This window comes from Perissodus microlepis, chromosome 3, assembly GCF_051167445.1.
Source record: "Perissodus microlepis isolate ML-2025 ecotype Zambia chromosome 3, ASM5116744v1, whole genome shotgun sequence".
Taxonomy (NCBI): domain Eukaryota; kingdom Metazoa; phylum Chordata; class Actinopteri; order Cichliformes; family Cichlidae; genus Perissodus; species Perissodus microlepis.
Genome location: NC_140463.1, coordinates 23,730,484 through 23,750,112, shown reverse-complemented (window position 1 = coordinate 23,750,112; position 19,629 = coordinate 23,730,484). Strand labels below are relative to the sequence as shown.

Sequence of the window (19,629 nt, the reverse complement as noted above, 5' to 3'; positions counted from 1 at the left end):
ACTCAGACTCAAAAGAGCAGGCTTTCATGGACTTAACTACATACTCCAAAAGAGGGGTGTGAGGAAGCACACATGCCACAAATGTAGATCAAAGATCCAAAAACCAATCCATAATATCCAAAAGTTCCAAATTCAAATCCTTTTCCACTTTGTTTGTACCCAGAAAAACACAATTATAAAAAATAATGTGTGCTAAATGGGGTTCTTCATTTTGTTAGTCTGACTTTGTTAGTTTCTTTGTGTTTTTGGTTTAAATGTAATCATTTGTTGCAAAAAAAAAATCCCAAACATATTGTAGATGATACTTATAGCTCTACTAAAGAAGTTAAACTTGCAGTTTGTTCATTCATTATTCACTTGCGGTTATAAAAACAATGAAGCACCAGCTAAGTGAAACTTCCAGGATTTAGAGTTCAGTCCTGATCCACTTGTTCTTTTTAAACAGTGTTTCAAGTATGTGTGGCCATTAGTGGTTAGTGGTGGTAAAAGCCACTGGACGCCAGTGGTGTATGTGGTTATGTAGCTTCAGCAGACAGAAGGGACATTGTGTTTGATGATAACATTTAGCGTAACAGCCTGTGGGGAAACACATTCACAGTTTATAGCCACAGACGGGATCGTGTTTACCCACTTCTATGGTTTGGGGTTTCATGAACTCACCTCGCTCTTTCTTTTCCTTTGAAAAGGAGTCAAACTTCCTGCGCAGTGATTTTCTTCGCTTGTGAGTTTCTGTGGGAAGAAAGAAAAGGTCACAGTCAATACAGTTTGTTTGTGGTGCTCAAGTATGTGTTTGCTTTAGTTTGAACAATGAAGTCTGTGTCACAGTCGGTCTGGGATGTCTGTCTTTTGTTACTGTTGTACATCAATGAGATGTGCCCATCACCAGCTTTTATCTGTACATGAACCCAAATACTACCATCCATCCATCCATCCATCCATTGTGTACTCCTTACTATAGAGTGAATTAGTTTAGTTTTACTTCATTTCCACTGTAGATTTGCTTTTTGTTTCAGCAGTCTGTATTAAATAGAAAAAAGTCCTTATTTCTGAAAGTTATTTAGTTTTTGTAATTTTTCTATTAGTTTTAGATTTTTTTCTTTTTATAATATGATGTGTATTGATCAGGGAAAGAGTTACAAAGTTCAGAACAAGTTTCATGACCCACGGAGAGAACACTAAAGCCTTGTAAAACCAACCCCCCCAAAACAAAACTGTGTATCTAAAACCCAGCATTTGAAATTTTTAACTAAATCAATTTCTAACAGTCTTACAGCATTATGTAAAATTGTCACAATTTTTAATGTACTAATTTCTGATTATGAATAATTATGAATTTTCCTTTTCTGGTGGGTTTTTTAAAACCTGATTGGTTTATTGACTGTCCTCGTCTGCTTCCCTGTATATAGAAGAAGTATTTCATTGGGGCATTAAATTAGATTTAGACTTTAAACAGCACTCGTTTGGATTTGTGTACATGAACACGAACTAATTAATTATATTTTAATGAATATTTTATGAGACCAAGCTGGTATATCAAAGGTATGTGGTGGAGTAAGTATAAATGTATTAAATCCATACTTATAACCTTGATCATGGAAGTAATATGTCCTTTTAAACAGACACCACCAATCAGGCTCACCCTCAATACGACATTTACTTTTTCTTTTCCTCTTCGTCTCACTTGTCATCTTCTGCTTTCACCTCTTCCTCAGTTCCAAGACGAGAGCAGAACCTTTTCAATAGACTGAGTCTGTTTAGTGTTTTTGAATAGCCCACTCTGTCTAATGGCCCTTGACATGCTGGATGAAGGGAGATTTATTGTTGCATGTGTGTATCTATAAGTAAGATACAAAGAGAGGTAAATAAATCGAGGAAAAGTATCTTTGAAGATAACAAGTGATTGTAAAAAAATGCCAAAACACAAAATGAGCTCTGCCAAAAAAGGATTTTAAGACTGAAATCTACTTTAGTATGAGAAAAAAGGATGGAGAAAAAATTTATGATGTACCTTGAAAATTCAATTTAAGGCGACACAGTACCACTACACGCCTGTTTTTTTCATGCACTTTAAATTTTGACATTTTAAATATATTTTACATAAATGTATTTGTGACCAAAATACATATATTGTTTAGTAAAGCTTCACGATCGTACCCCCCACCATGCCTCGTAATTTCATAAAAGAAATGAAATCATCGTATTATAGTCAAGATTACTGATTGTTTACCGATTTAAATGTTTACACATAATACTTTCACTGGCAAGCTAGCTTAATACATGATAGCTGATTGCTATACAGCTTTCTTTTTGGCTCCTGACAGTATTTCTTCATTTAGAGAGGTATATAATTATATAAATATATATTTTTTTGAAAAAAACAAAACAAAAAAAAACAATCTCTGTTTAAACTCTATGTCAACTAAAAGACAAAAACAACCATTTCAGTTGCCTTAAGGTGCTTTATATTGTAATGCAAAGACTGTATAGACTCCTACACTTTCTATAAAGGTCTTGGCTCATATTTGGATAGATGTAATATGTCATTTTCATAAATTTCATAAAACTGACAATACAAAAAAACATTTGAGTGTACCTAATAATTTGGGGAAGATTTGTGATGAAATGTTTACCCTGCCTGGGTTTTCCCCCTTAACTTCAGTCAGAGCTGAAAAACAACCACTGCTGACATTTCTACTTCCTCTTCGCACTTTTTAAATAAAATACTGTGAACTACATCCCCAAAACAGAAAATCTGACGGTGTGTATGTTTTGTTACAAGTGGGATATTTTTTATTTTTAGGAACTCTACAGCCTCGCACTCTGGCTTGTGTGGACGAAGCCTTTGTTTGCTTTAGCAAAGCTGCTGTTTAGAAATCACTAATTCAAAGTCAGACCTTTTCCCTATTAAGGAATCACTGCTGTTACCTTCATGGCAAGTAATGCTGCCCGGCCTGTTTGTGGCACTTTAAAGTACGGACATTCTTTTCCCTCTTTTCTCCTGCTTTAATCAAAAAAAATAAGAAAAAAATGAAAGTAGCAGGGAGCAGATGAAGACTGCTGTGTGCTGCTGGGATAAAGAGGTCAAATTCTCATGACTGCAGGAAATTAAAGTTTATTTCCAAAGCACACAGCCCCTCCCATCGAACGCACGCCTCATCCAGCTGAGGCTGATCTGCTACTGATGAGTGTGTGCATGTACATGTGTATGATTACGTAATGCACATTCACAGGGAGATAAGGTGACAGACAAGACAAAAACAAAGAGGGGATAAACAGCCCAGGCTTTGATGTTTAAAAGACTCTGCTACCTTCCTGCGCTCCGACTGAAGATGTTTGACGGAGGAAATCAAGGAAAATGATGCATTCAATGTCAATCGCAGGTATCTAAAATCTCCTGCAGGCCTAATGAACAACCAGAAACATTTCATGCATGTTGCTACCTCTGCCAGATCTATTTTACAATCTATGACTGGCTGATTAAGAAGTTCAGAACCTCAATGTCACACTATTTGTCTGAGCTGATTGTTAAACAGGCCACCTTTATTTATTACTGATGAACAGACGCATGGCTACTGTTTTGGATTTTATCTCCTAACCCCAGTTTACTATCCCATTTTGGTTGTTGTTTGTTTGTCTCTTCACCATTTTTGGCTCTGACTGATATTTGCAGCCCCTGAGGTCAAGTGCGCCGGATGCAGGGGGGCAAGGGACCACTGAATCCTTCCCATCTACTCCGAGACTTCTGGTAAAATAATTCAGGAATTGCAGAACAGGCACGTGTGCTTTTTTTTTACTTCTTATTTGTGAGTAATACCACTGTGACTTTGAACTGAAGCAATACTGGCAGGACAGATGCTGTGGTTTCAGTCGCGTTAGCCGATTGTTAGGTTTGCTTAATTATATTCTTAGATCCTTAAAAATCATCAGATCATACATGCACAATGAACATGGCTGCAATAATATGCAATAATATGAGTCAATTGCCTCGAACAGCCCATACTTTAAGCAATGTTTTACTCTGTGGTGTTCTTTTTTTATGTGTTGCAGGCATAGGAACCAAATGCAAAACTAACATAAACATAAGCAGGAAACACAGAGGCAAGTAACTGACACTGGGGATGGGTTGATAGATGTTTCAAACACTGCTCCAAAGTGTGGTTAAAAACACCCATGTCACATGACCATGGCTGCATGTCACCGTGGTGACAGGTCTCTCTAATCACACTGACTGCCTGTATCCTCATTATATACTGCCACTTCATTAGGTATACCTATTCAACTGCTGCTTGACACAAATATCAGCCAATCAGCACTGTGCATGTAGACATGGGTGGTGGCTGATGAGGCCAAAGGAGAATGGTCAGACTGCTTCAAGGTGATAAGAAGGTAGGCAACAGTAACTCAAATAACTACTTGTGCATACAAAGGTATGCAGAAGAGCATCTCTGAAAATGAAACAAGGTAAACTTTGAAAGGGATGTGCTGCAGCAGCAGAGACCACAACGTGTGTAACTCCTGTCAACTAAGAAAAGAGAACTGAGGCTAGTGAGGCGATGTTTTATCAGGCAACAGAGCATCATTTAAACTCCAGCCTAAGTATTATTGCTGACCACATCCATCCCTTTATGACCACAGTGTCACATCTTCTGATGGCTGCTTCCAGCAGGATAACAAACCATGTCACAAAACTCAAATCATCTCAGACTGCTTTTTTGAACACAACAATGAGTTCACTGTACTCAAATGGCCTACACAGTCACTTGATCTCAAGCGAACAGAGCACTTTTGGGATGTGGTGGAACAGGAGATTCGCATCATGGATGTGCAGCCCATAAATCTGCAGCAACTGTGGGATTCTGTCATGTCAATCTTTCCATGTTTCCAGCATTTTGTTGAATTAAGACAGTTCTGAAGTCCAGTGCAGACCAACCCAGTACTAACAATGAGTAACCAGTGAAGCAGCCCATGCTCATATATTTCAGATTATCAAAGCATTGAAAGTTTTTACTCTTTTTAATGCATAACTTTTTATATCTTGCTGCTGTATACCTGACTAGAAAATCATCATCTCAAAGATGCTCACCTGGTTTAATAAATATTTAAGGATTGTAAGCACAAATCCAACTACAGGTAAAAAGCCAAGAGTTTTAAGTGTAAATAGGACAGACTGAGATGATCCAGGGAAGTAATAAAAGGACAAAAAAGAAAAGGAAGGAAAACGAGAGGAAGTGGAGAGAGAGTTAGTTTGCAGTCCCTGCAGAGCAACGACTCATAAAACAGGGCATGAGAATGAACTCCAGACCACACCAAATAAGAGAAAAATCTGTCACACAAGTACCAACACATTTCACAAAGAATTCCTTGGACCCTGCCAGCAAAACTAAAAACCACACTTGTGATGCATAAAACATTCAAATACCTGCATACGGGGGCCACGCACGAAAATAAATGGAGAGTGGAATATATACAAACTGTACAAACACACTGGAGAAGGTTTATGGGAGCGATTTGTCCTTCAGTTCCAGCAGGATGAAGCACCCAGAGAATAAAGGGAGCGGGCACATAAAGAGAAAAGTGAGATGAAACGCGAGGAATGAAAACACGTACGGAGATGGGGAGGAAAAAAAAGCAACAAAAGACGGACTGGAGGGAGGGAGCGCAACGGGAGGTGATGCTGAGACTGTAATAGACTGGGTGGCCTGGAGAGATTACAGCCCAGGGGAGAAACCGAGGAGGAATATTCCCACACTTACTCAGAGAGCACTTTGTCTGTGAGACGGGCAGAGGAAACTGTCTCACAGGACACAAAAAATGACAGCCATTTTAACTTTTACTGATCCAATTTGGAGCTTAGAGAATCTTGGTGACTGAGATGCGTGAGAGCTGAAGGAGTCATTTTTAAGGCAAATAAAATGAGCTTTTCTAAGCTCGTCACAGTTTTTCACAGATAGCAGCAGCCGGTTTTCTTTTTCCAGATTAAGTGTATTAATAACTGTATTACATCACCTTTAGGCATATATACACTGTGAGCTTTTAGTTCATTTACACATGCACTTATATGGTCATTTACTACAAATAAAACAGTCTGTTAGGTTAAATAATCGATTTACGTTCTGCTTTTCTTACACAAACCTCTCCGGTTAATTAAGTTCTTCACATCTGCTGCTGCTCATTACCCAAAAAGTTGACTTCATAAAGAAACAAGGAAAGTATGAGCGTGAGCTGTTTTACAAGCTGCACACCGTCTCGCTCTCACTGGGTTTACGTATCTTGGAAGAAACTGTTTGGGTCAGTGAGTCTGCTGTTTACAACATCACTAAATCAAAGCCGGCTCTTTTTCTGGAGCACAAGGCATTTAAAGCAGCCAAGTTTATTTCGTCAACGTGGGATATTTGTGAAGTTTATGTTGGAGCATTAAAATCTAAGGACATCTACCATGATAGTAGTGATCACCACGGGGGGGGGGGAGGACAAAAACAAGTAAGAAAACAGACGGTATAAAGTGAATTAGTCATCTTTCCCATTAACGTTCCTGTTTAATTGAACCCTGACCTGATGGGACAAACACACATATGAACAAGAGAGAAGGACAAGATTTCCCAAAAGCACGGAGCACGGGGAGTCTCACAGGATGTGTCATACATTAGAAACATTATCTGCTAAAAGTAGATTTTCTTGGAGCATTAATATCAAAACAAGTGTTCACTCTAAAGTGTATTTACATTGTAAGGGCATAAAACGTGACTCACAACATGGGTAACATATGCGTTACGAAGGTTCCTCTCTTGTGAGACTTTAAGTAATGCAAGAAGCCAATAAATTTGTAACATAGCATTGGACAGACTAAACAAGATCCCACTGAGCAACAATGATAACATTAGATGAGCAAAAGTAGCTAGTAGTAGTAACATCATTAAAAGATTACTGGACAAATTTCCATTATATTAGTGCAAAACATTGACGTAGACGTTCACTTACAGATGCTTAATCTTGTGCTAAACATAGCTAAAAATGTCCTCTTTTTACAAGGGTAATCACAATATGTGTTGCCTGAAGTCAGAAGTTTCCAGGGCGTCTTCACACTAAATTCCACCACACATACTTATTTTGGACATGTGTGAAAATCCGAAAGAGCTGCTGAAAGAAATAGACTTTGAGTTTGTTTTGGATGCCTCAGATGTTTGTCAGACATCCAGAGAGTGGACATCTAGCGAGCGACTAGACCTTCAAACAAAGCCTTGTATGTACAGATACCCAGATACTTCAGAGAACAACCAAAATACCCACACGTTCGAAACTTTTAAAGCTGATTTAAACATCTAAAGACCTCCAACAAAAGGTCCTGAACTTTGTAGCTCAGTCAAATGCTTAAAGTTTAAACATCCACAGACGTCTTGAACGTTTCTGTCCAGTGCTGGGTTCCTCTCTCCTTATGTTATCACCGCTACAAACAATGAGTGAGGAAAACAAAAAAAAATACAGCTTAGAAGGCACACTTTGAATCTGTTGAGCTGCAGCGGGGACCGGCAAATTTAATGAGAAAAGAAAACTGACACCTAGCAATCCGATCCATTTAGAGAAAAGAAATCATACATCATATATTTGAGCATATTTATTTGTTAAGTGAATATTAAAAGATGGTGCAGCTGGTGTTACCAGTTCTCCAATGCAGTCAATAGACTTTAAAAGATGGCCACTTGATGTCTCCTGATGAATAAAGAGATCCTGACAGAAAATCTCATGCTGGGCATTTCTGAATCTGACCAACCAAGGGTTAGCCATTTGGTTATCGTTAGATGCACCTGTTTGCGTATCCTGTTTTTCCCTCTATTTCATTCTAATAGTGACCACAATTTACTAAATGAACAAATATTTTATTAAATAAGACTAAATAACAACTGAGACAGTAAACTCATTGAGAAAGTTTACTGAGATGAAGGGCGAGGAGGCAGAGAGATGATTTTGTCTATATTTCTGTGCAGCTGGGTTTGTTTTGACAACCACAGAATTTACGTTTATGGCAATTTTCAGGCAGCCACATCCATCGTTTATGTGAAGATTGAATCACAGCTAAACATGAGGCCAGTATAAAACCTGCAGATAAAAAGGGCAATGCAGGTATTGTTTTATTTAAATATGATCAAGTTAAAGCAGCTAATTCAGAAGGTCTCATGTAGTGGAACCTATAAAAAACTCATGGGACTTTAAACGACGCAGAAAATGGGAGAATTTTTTTCCCCATGTATTCACGTGTGGATTGTAAATAGTTAAATAGTTTCTCCTATTATGTTGTAAGAAACTGGGACTGTTGTGGAGGGCGGCTCAGATAAGTGCGGCTCTCTACAACAGTCCAAGCTTCTTATGTGGTCCATTGGAAAAATGAATTCCCCACTCGTGCTTTGGATAATTTTAGGCATGAAATTAAGGTGAATTAAATTACACTTCTTTTTTTTCATTAACACAGGAATTTTGTTTACAAAAAATCTCCACAAGGGCCTGTAGGCCCATTTTGGTGCATGCATGCATTGTGAAAAGTTGCAGAAGTAAAGTGGTCATATCCCAATTGTAAATTTTATACTCAAGGGGAATTGTAAAGCCCTTGATATAATTGAGCTCCACTGTTTATTTGAAATCTTAAGTATACCCAGCCTCAATCAGCGACGTGGTCAAAGTTGAGGAGGTCGAAGGGTTAATAACCCTGCAAGAGAACAGTAGTATGGGAGAGAGCTTCTGAGTCTGAGAAAAGAGGCTTACATACCAGCTGGTCTCACAGGCGAAAAGCCACCAACAGATCCTGATCATACAAAGACACCAGTTGAACAATCAGTCATATTTCCTCAGCATCAGCCCCAGTGATCCTCCTGACCTCACTGACCCTACCAGCCTCAATAAACACAAGAGGAAACCTCCTGGTCTGCAGTCTGTGAGGTGTGGGAGGGATTTGCAGTTTATTAGTGAATCTAGCCCACTTTATTAGATGGATTGAGTCCTTCAGAGTTCAAAAGGGTACACAAGATTTACCAAAGGTGGAGAAAGAGTCCAATGGCAAGATGAGAAATGCAAGTAAACAGGAGCGGGGGGAAAGCAATGTGTTTTCCACTGCTGATGTTATCAGAGATTCATCGAACATGTAGGTCTGATGTAAGACTAAGAAAACCAAGCACCACCAAAGCCTGAATTTGGGCAACTCAGTGTGGCAAGAATTAATTTAAACTACATGAAACACTGCTATATCACTTTGTCTCCTTCACCACCACCTTTACAATTCAGTTCAGATACAGTTTGTAAAATATCAACAGTATATGTCAGTGTACAGCAGATTGCACTGTATTTTGGTTTTCTTACTCCTCCCAATTCAAGTCCATAACCCTTGACACAGTGGGCACCTTCCTCTGTAAGTAAGTATAGCCTGTCAGTCTAATGTTTCCATTAGTCAACAATTTGTGTCCATGTCTTTTTTGTTCTGTCTGATGACAGCGATACTGACGTGAGTTGCTAGCTTTTCTCTTGCTAAGAGCTGCTGTTAGCTGTTGTTTTTGTTACTGTTAGCTGCTTTTAGCCAGCACTGGTGAAACTTTCTTTGAAATAGATCAAACCTTATTGTATCCGGATACTCACTCAATAAACTGTATGTGAGAATGTAACTTTTTATAAGAGGTAAAGTGTGATTTTTAAGCTACTCGAGCCTAACGTTAGCTGGCATAATTTTAGGTAATGTTAGCTAGCATTAGCTAATGTTAGCTTATAACCAGCTTTTATTGTTGGTTAGCTGGCTTCTTTTCAACCTCACATCTGCTGAAAAGAAGTAACTGCCACAATATCAGGAACAAATAAAAATATTTATGCGTGTTTTTGTGTGTCAGTTCAGGAGAGTAAGTTTGAGTCAAGGAAGAGGATGAGGTATAAATGAGGGCGGGGAACGAAATTGTGAGAAAGTGAAAATGGAAATATATATGCACAAATATCAAATAGTCATGTATAGTTTGGAAGAACTAATTCATTAAATTACAAGTAACCCATAAGGTGTACTACATGTGTGCCAAGTCTCTAGCCACATACTTGGTGGAACGGCAATGACCATCTCTTTAAATGGCAACAACGCACAGGTTACAACCCCTGTTAATGTGCTGACATTTGAACCTATGCTTCATCAGTCACCATTTTTACATTGTTACACAAAAACTAAATAGCCATATCTGGAAAACCTACACCCCTGTAAAAGCAGTGTTTATGCAACACTACTGCATAAATCAAGTGTATTAACATTCAACAATTCGTCCACAATTGTGGGAGTTCCTGCTGCAACAGGTGTCTCCCATAGCACATTTTGCTATAATGACTCACACCAGGACAGCTGCACAAGTTTAAAATCAAAAACAAAACAATACCAGCTAGACTATGACTTGGAAACAGCAGTACTGGTCGGTGGTTTAAGAAGTGAATATTACCCAGCTATCTCATATCATCACCCCTGGCGGTGGGAAAAAAGACAAATCATGACCCTATCCAATGCTATTTGAGATAAAGAGTCAATTAACAGAAATCACGTTGCCTCCCTTTCCCCTTCCTTATCAATCTGACACCCTGGATTCCATTCCAGATGATCCTTAATGTCTTCCTGCTTTATGCTCATTCCTCAGATTCACAGACAGGCTGTTATGGCTCCCCTGGCAGACTGAGTTGTTGTTTTTGCTTTAGGGCAGTTCAGTCTAAGTTTGGCTGAGTGTGGCAAACCAAACTGGCGCCATACTCACCAGGTCATCATGAACTTTTATTCTCAAACCTCAAGGAGACCAATCCGCCTCACCACCAAGACTGACTAATGAAATGTAACTGCATTAAACTGGCAGCAATGGTCACAAAAACAAAGTTGTCCTTCATCAGTTTCACTATTCTGGGAAGTTATTGTAATGGAGTAACTATCATGCCCTGTCCCCATGAATTTAATGGCCGGACATAGCATTTTTTCATGTTTTTAAACCTTTACCTCCTTGCCTTCCCTACAGGGGATTGTGCCAAATTTAAAAACTGATTTGCAACTTAAATGCTATTTCAGAAATCAACAGAAACACAAAAAATACTCTGGCAACACTTGAACTCTGGCTATCACATGTCTATGCAAGTTACACAAAGTTTAGGCCCATTTCCAAACAATTACTTTCGCATGTGACTTAACAGCATTCTCAATTATGTGTCAGAGGAAACTGATTTTCTCTCAGATTGGGGTTATTTGTTATGTTTCACAATTACTTAAGTAACTTATTTACTATTTATAGTAAATTTATAGTTTTCTAAAGTCACCCATTTTCAGTAAACCAATAAAATGTAAGCCGGTGTAGGACTTGGCAGCCTGGAAACCCAGAAATTACAGGTTATCCTTCCATGATGGTCAATGTAACGAAGGGTGTCTTTTAACTCAAATAATGCTGCTTTTATTTTATTAAAAAAATCAAACCAAATCCTTTTGATGCCTCAAAACCAGTAAAACCTAATACTATGAAACCAAGGTAATAAGGAGGTAGATGTGACTAAGAAGGATAATCCTCAAGACTTTTATATCCTCCTGAGAACCAAGGACAAAATAATATTCCTATTTAACTTTATTTATGATTTCCTGCCTCTTTGGAGCTAAAAGAAGCCACCCAAACACATGACATATTAATATAAAGCCCAGGATGTCCTCTGTTTAGTGCCTCAGGAGTTAGTAGGGTAGTTCAAATAAGTCAGAAGATACAGACTAAAAACAAATTCCCATTACAGAGGACATAAATGAATAGGCCAGTTCTCAGGATGATATGGCAGACAAAGGTTCAACTCTCATGACGCCCATTTTTGTTTAGTCCCAGATTCCATCAGTCCAAATTCTTTCGGGTAAAGATCAAATATGTATGCCTTAAACTAACAATTTTTTTTAAAAAATCTTGAATATTTGAGCCTCCAAATCAATAAAGGTAGTATATGAGTGCTAATAAAAAATGGAAGTACTTTGGAAAATATTGAGGAATCCAGTTAAGAAATCAGTTTACACTCAACCACCATCAGATCCTTTAGAAACACCATCTCTGTCCTTCCCCCTTACCTTTAGGGATGCTGATCTTGAAGTCCAGGTCTCTCTCCTCCAGGTGGTACAAAGCGACTTCCTGTAACCTGGCTCGCTCCAGCTCCGATAGGCTCTGGATGGGAACTGGCTGTAACCGCACGCTCTGTCCCAACATGGTGGCCCACGTGTGATCCCCCTGCAGAGAAAAGAGATTGTTAAAGGATACAGAGGACACAAAAATACCTATAGAAACACAAGCCATTAATCAACGGGTACCAGATGGTCTTCAAACTAAAAAAACAAAACAAAAATCTCCACTGACATGCAATCTCTGACCATTGCCAACCAACCATCAACTACTTAAAGGCAAAAAAAATCTTCAAAAGCAAAAACAGAGAATTCAGCTGTGAGTAAGCACACATTTATGTGCTTTGCTTTTCTCACTGTGTAACAAGATAAAGAAAGAGACCATGTTTCTCGTCAAAAAAGTCAGCGTGTTCATTTGTTTTCACTAGTCTTAAGCCTGTATTTATTTTTATTCTTAGCCTTTTATTACAAAAACCTATTGTGATGCCCTTTTTGTCTGTTGACATTGAGATCTTTGCACAGTGAAAGCTCATTAAATCTCTGCAGACACAACCTGACCTTTTAAAAAAGGGGGAAATCCACAAGTTTAACACAGGAAGCCTGCATTTGTCATAACAACAAACCTAAATTACATTGCACATTTTATACTAAGTCTTCTGTGGCTCTAGATGAGCCTGTTTATAAGGGTTATTGGGTCCAATCTTGGTATAAAACTGCTTGATTAAAAAAAATAACTTTAGTAATTTCGAAGAATAACCCTTTCTAACTCATACAAAAAAGAAAAAACAAAACAAAGTAAATTAAAAACATTGTATCAAGGATTTCTACTGTTTTACTTATTGAGGTTTAATCTACAAACATTTTCAGCTTTTTTCTGCTTGAAGGCAACATGCTAATAATATTGGTGCATCAATAAATGGAAGTACTATAAGAAGTAACCATTACCAACTGCAACTCCAGATTAGTCTGCTTTACTGTATCTCATATTGATAAAATGTTATTAATCAAAAGGTATTCCGATTTATTTAAGTATATCTTTGCTTAGAGCCTAGATACCCCCTTAATTCTCTAGCAGGCTGCCAAACATCTTCATAGCGAGCACTGGCTAAAGCTGGAAAATATTAAGATTATACAACAGTGTACAAACAGGACCTGACCTTGAATGGACAACAGGGAAATTAAATCCCTGTTGTCCATTTAAAGCTTTTAAAAATGAGTTTTCACCATTCCTCATTTAAATATTTATCTTCTGAAAATTTATTTAAAAACTCACCACACTATCAATGCCCTAGCAATGTCGAACTATTTCAAGGTGGGAATTTTACATTTTCAAGTAACTTGGAGGGAAACATCTAAATCCATCCCAAAGCAAGTTTCGCAGTTTTCACATTTTTGTGATTTTTTCCCTAAACTTAACCTGTATTATTTAATGTAAGTAAGGCTTTTTTGTCCATTGTGGCATCAGTTTGAAGCCCAAAATATTAAAATGCTACTATCTCTGTAAGGTGGTAAGATTGAACTGCACAGTTTAAACACAAAGTCATAGATGGTATACATTGTAACGTATCACTGTACACACACTATATATCATCATGCTCCTTAGTTTACTTGAAGGCCCAAAGTGTTTAAGAAGTACTTCTTTGCTGTGGTAAACATTTCAGTGGTTGAGACACAGTCACAGATCGAATAAGCATTAGCTTAAAGTCTTTTGAAGGCATTGTAAGTGTTAGGGCTGATCCCAGTTTGGAAATGTGGAGAACATTCAATTTTAACCTCAACACGGTTTACCTTCTACTAGATTCTCACCAAGCAGCAGGTAGGAGGCAAGGAGCTAAATCACAGAGCTAATAAATAAGGATGGAGATGGAGAGCAGTAGAAGAATGGTAGAATCAAGAGATTTTAAGAGATGCTAAGAAAACAGGAAAAACAATATCAGGTGAATATTGAGAGGAAGCGCGGAGGGGTAATGGGGGGAGTGTTTGATGGAGGGATGAAGCGGCCGCAGGTTAATAAGAAGCAGACAATCACATTCCAGATCTTAAGTCTGTGCTCCACAACCCGTTCACCCTGTCAGACAAACATGTGTTTCTAATATATGCATGCTGTGCGACTTTTCGGAGAGCCTAAGCGTATAGGAACTGTGCAAATCAAGTAACCAATACGTCCAAACTGTACCGTCGTCTTTAGCAACTCGTTGATTTACTTCTATGATCTGAGGTGACTTCAAACCACCTCTGTTTGCCACGATGCCAATGGTTGTTCTGGTTCACCACATTGGGGTTAGGTTCCCCACTCTGGTTGGAGGATTGTGCCAACTTCTGTAATCTTTTAGTTTGTAAAAATTACGTCCAGATGGGATAACTTTACATCTTTGTGCCTCAAATTCTTGTGGCGTGTGGTTAAATGAAACCGCATGGGAAGTTTGTAGGGAAACGTCTCTTTGTTAAAAACTAAAGGAGATCCGAAACATGAGAAGAAGGTCCTAAGCCAAAAAGATCTAAAGACCCTACTCCTTTAGACTTTGACTATGCATTGTATTCAATAAACATTTACAGTACTTTGGATGAAATAATATTCTCCACAGGTGTCAGATACAATTAGCAAGGAAAAAGTAAAATATAACAAAAAATGTAGAAGAGAAGAACTTTATACTGAAAAACTATTAACTAATAGGATCATATTTAGTGACAATATGTTTCTCTGCTGATTATTCTAAAAAAAATTGACAAACTGTCGGTCAACTCCCAAACTAAAGCTGAACTTCATGAAAATTTGTGAAAAGCCGGAACATAGCATCAAAGTTGAGATGACCTAGTCGTCGTCCACACCGTCCTCCTCCCTGACCTCCAAATTTGGATTGTTTTGTATATAAGAATAGTTCTGTTCAGCAACACAAATCAAAAGATTAAAGGTTGTGATTACGTCACCAACTGCTGTGAAATTAGTTTTGTACTAATAACTCCACAGCAGTCTAAAGAAACTGGCTGCAGTTCAGGGTGTAGCAGATGGTGCTCATGAGCTAGTCCCAAATGAAATGGCTAGTAGACCCAACCCACTTTTTATTTTAGAGTCCAGAAAAAGACCACTAATATTATGTTTATGGATTTTAATTGTTCCCATAAAACACTAGCATGCTGCTGATGCATGCCAGTTGGTCTAGTAAGGTTTTACAAACAGTTATAAACAACAGCTAACATGAGAATTGTGGTTAAATCACAACAGACATTTGTACATGTGTCCAAGAAACAGCTGCTTGTGGTGGTCAAATGTTAACTGCTATCAGGATATAGATAGCAGATTAAAATTAAAGTGCCATAAAGTGGTTCTTTGTACCCGGAGGTCAAGTTCAAGGCTCGTATGATAGGTTGATATAAACATTTATGACAACTTTTTATACATAAAAATATTTAGTAAGTATGACTTCACACTTCTCACAGTTGTGTTATTTCTTGTGTCTTTCGCTTTGTTCAGTCATGTTATCTTTTCATTTTTATTCTCTGAAGGTCTCGCTGTGCACTATGTGAGTGGGAAAACAGATCCACGTGTGCATGATTTTCTCATGACTAAATGCAGACTGCACAGCGTGATTGAACAAAATTACTTTGCTCTTAATGCTAAACACAACCAGACAAATAGGCTGTGGTGAAAGTGAAATGATGAATGATGAAAGTTGCCCACAAAAGAGCGCTGAGGCCTCATCCACATTTTCTAAAACTGGTAACATGGACTCACTCAAAGCAGCAGGGTTCAGTGGAAAACAATACCACAGGCAATATGGTTTGCTATGTGAAATGCCAAACTTTAGACATGACATTTAAGTTAAATGTCATGTCTCATGAGCAGTTTTTAAACCTATACCTTATGTGTATTTTCTCTCTTGCTGTGGTGGATGTTTGAACGGTCTCACCACACATTCAGGATGGGTCAGAATATCTCAAACTCTGCTTTCATGAACAATTTCAGTTGTGCTCAGAAGTTTAAACATAAGCTGTTCTTTTCTCAGGGTGGAATGACTGTGCAGCATACATCTTTGATGATTTAAATCAATCAATCAATAAAATAAACAAGAATTGGTGAACAAGTTTGAATTTATTTTGGATTTTCTCTACACAGGTTCAAATGTATGCATGCAGGCCCAAATACATTCACATCCCGACTAATAATTGATTAAATGTCTCTTAGCAAGTTGCACCTCAGTATTGCACCTGTATTGGCCAATACTTTGGTATTTTGGGCTTTTTGGTGGCCTTGGACCTTTCCATCGTCCCGAGTATTGGTCAATCCTATGAGTGTCAAAAAATTCTTTTTATGGTAGTAAAGAGAAGTTACCTGTTGTAGCAATCATGATCACTAATGAGAAGGTTATAGGCCTTGGCCTTGACAAGTTAAAAGACATTGTAGGTCCTTCAGCACCACTTATTAAAAGATTTAAGTGAGTGTGTGTATTTATTTGAGCCGGTATGTATTTTAAATCAATCTCCTATGACCTATTGTCCATACAAAGAAAACAAATCTCATAAGAAGATGATAAAAAAGATAAAATACACCCAAATACTTTTGCACACCAATTCTTGTTTTTCTAAAGTCAGAAAGATGTATACTCTTTCCACCCTGGAAAAAGAACAGTTCAAAGAAGTCATTAAAAACCCCAAATTACCACGACATTCATGCCCGTGATGTAAAATGCTGAACACAACTGTAAGTATTAAGATTCGTTCACTGGGAAGAAAAGGAGAAAATTTAATGGTTGCTTCTGCAACCATTAAATTTTCTCCTTTTTTTTTTGGTTTGTTTGTTTTTTTACTACGGTAGCACCTCCCATAGCTGTTAAGGATACCATGCCAGTCTTTTTCTTTTCGACTGGACACTACTACCAAAAACTCTAGAAGTTCATCCAGAGTGCCTGGTATTAACCCCTATTGGCAATCTCGCCTTGGGAACGTCTGACCCACTCTGTCATCCTGTGAGTCATTAAGAGTCACAGGGGAAAGCTATGAATCATTTGTGAGACATCATGTGAGTTATTCAGCTCACGTGGGTCCAGGTGAAAGTTGAAAACCAAGACGAGCTGCCTTAAATTCAAGCCCTTAATGCTGCCAATATCTGGATGATCATTGTGGCTAAAATTACCAAAATATGCAAACTTTTGCAAGTTAATGTTTTGTAATCTTCGGAGGCTACATTTTGGCATCTACCCTGTTATTACCAGCTGTGATCCCAGTGTCTGCTTCATTGTTAAACAATCTCACTCTGCTTCAACTATGTTTAAAACAATTATGTTCACCAACCACAATCCAGCGTTTCTACAATCAGTAAGTGAGCGCTGCTATTCACGATGTTCTGATTACATCAAATCGGCAATGAATGTTTCAAAAGTCCATCATTTATGGTAAAGGTTGTCAGGAATGGTTTGGTAAATGTTGAGTCACTCGGCTACAGACACAATTTTATTTTCATTAATAATGTGTGGGAAATGTGTCATGTCTGGCTCTGTGCTCTTTTTCCTCTTGTGATACAAAAATTTCGCTGATGTAAAACTAACTAGAAATCACTGTAGTCTAAACTCAAGACTATTTTACACAAAGTATTTGATCGTAGTAACTACTTTCCAATCTTTCCAATCCATTTCACCATGAAAAAGAGGGAAAAAAAGATTTAAAAAGAGTATTGTTGACTTAGTTGACTATTAAAATAAGACCCTCCTTCACTCTGTAGGTTTTCTCTTTTTGTACAATCATGAGTTTTCAATACCAGGAACTAGGAAATGAGGCAGTGCAGCCACATGAAAGACAAACCACACAGGAAGGTAGCAGAAAGTGGAATACAATGACCTAAACCTCTCATTACTGATTTTAGACAGTAAAAGAAAAGCTTTTTCATTTTTTCCCCAGACGTTTACCAAAATAAACTCTGACTTCTCACAGAACTTGGAAACGTGATGACATATAAATACATAAGAGATGAGACCTTGCGGAGCTTGAAAGAAGCAAATCAGCAGATCACTGCAATCAAGGACGTGTTGTTCAAAGCAGCACCTGCTAAAACTGGGCCCGTTTTTGAGTTTGCATTTAAAAGCAGGTCATATAACCTTGTTCTGATGCTGTGCCCCCCGTCTGATGACACAACACAGTAAGAAACATGGTGTGAGAGCTCTCGGATGCTTTTCACTCCCCCCCCACGCTGCTGTTTTGTGTATAGTCGTCTCTCCCTTGGGTGCTTCTCACCGTGCACATCATTAACCTCAGCATTTTGTTCTGCCCCCCACCCACCTCCTACCTTCTTGGCCAGACGGTGCAAATGAGGCAAAGATAAATACTGCCTCTCGTTCTCATTCATTAGCCGGAGGTGAGGACGTGGTTCATTTTTCCTTAATTACAAGAACATTTTAATTGTTTCCATTAACATAATAACATTGCTTATTTATTTGCTATTGATTTCCTGTTCAACCAAACATCTGGGAATGCTTGAAAACTAGAGTGTATGTAAAACTGTAATGCAATGTGTATTAATAAAGCTACGACAAATATACTGCAATTGCCCACGATTTTAAACCCCTGCAGGGTCGAATTATCAGCCGGAAAAAGCAAGATTTATCCCTGAATCCCAAAAAACTTTTTGGCTGACATACAGCAGGGTTTTTGAAACTGTTCAGGTCCAAGGAAAAGTTACAAAGGAGAAAATGTTCAGGGTGGTCAATGATTCCTTAAAGACCCCCTTGTGGAGCAACATTAATATTTTTCCTTACAGAGTACATAAAAGGAAATAATTGACACAAGATCCTATTCTATTCATGTAAAGTGCCCCAGTCTTTATGTATATGCTCTCTTTAATGATGACCCTGTGTAACACAGTTTTTCTTTTTGTGTATTTTGCATAATATCCTGATGCTTATACTGCCAAGGTTGAGAAAATATGTATTTTATCAGACAATTCATAATTTTGATTAAGGGACACAAAAGCAAAGACGCATGAGCAATCAGGTAAAAACATTTGGTACATATGAAAAAAAGATTTTTCTCGTTCTTCTTCAACTATAGATTCTAAACAAGGGTGTACTCAAACCAGATGATCCATACTGTGCATGAGTGCTCTCACCCCAACCGGTCGCAGCAGATTGCCGCTCCTCCCTGAGCCTGGTTCTGTCGGAGGTTTCTTCCTGTTAAAAGGGAGTTTTTCCTTCCCGCTGTCGCCAAAGTGCTTGCTCATAGGGGGTCATACGATTGTTGGGTTTTTCTCTGTATCTATTATTGTAGGATCTACTGTACAATATAAAGCGCCTTGAGGCGACTGCTCTTGTGATTTGGCGCTATATAAATAAAAATTTAATTTAATTGAGTGTGCTTGACCTCCCCCTGTTGTCCTGTGTGATTGATCTATGGTATTACTGGGTACATTTCTCAGACCTGGTTCAGTTGTATTATTGTGGGGTCTTCACCTTACATATTAAACCTGCCTGAGAAAACCTAAAGCTGTAGCTGATACCACATACTTAAGCTCATTA

General features: G+C 38.2%; 1 protein-coding gene across 3 annotated transcripts in view; it reads right to left on the bottom strand.

Annotated features, from left to right (window-relative positions):
• arhgap36 (Rho GTPase activating protein 36) overlaps positions 1-19,629 on the bottom strand; it is an 85,912-nt gene that overhangs the window by 21,815 nt on the left and 44,468 nt on the right. For all 3 annotated transcript variants that reach the window (XM_084923630.1, XM_084923632.1, XM_084923631.1), the window contains exons 2-3: positions 12,080-12,236; positions 661-729 (exon numbers count right to left, since the gene is read on the bottom strand). In XM_084923630.1, coding sequence (XP_084779756.1) covers positions 661-729; positions 12,080-12,236 — 226 coding nt within the window. The remainder of the gene's footprint in view (positions 1-660; positions 730-12,079; positions 12,237-19,629) is intronic.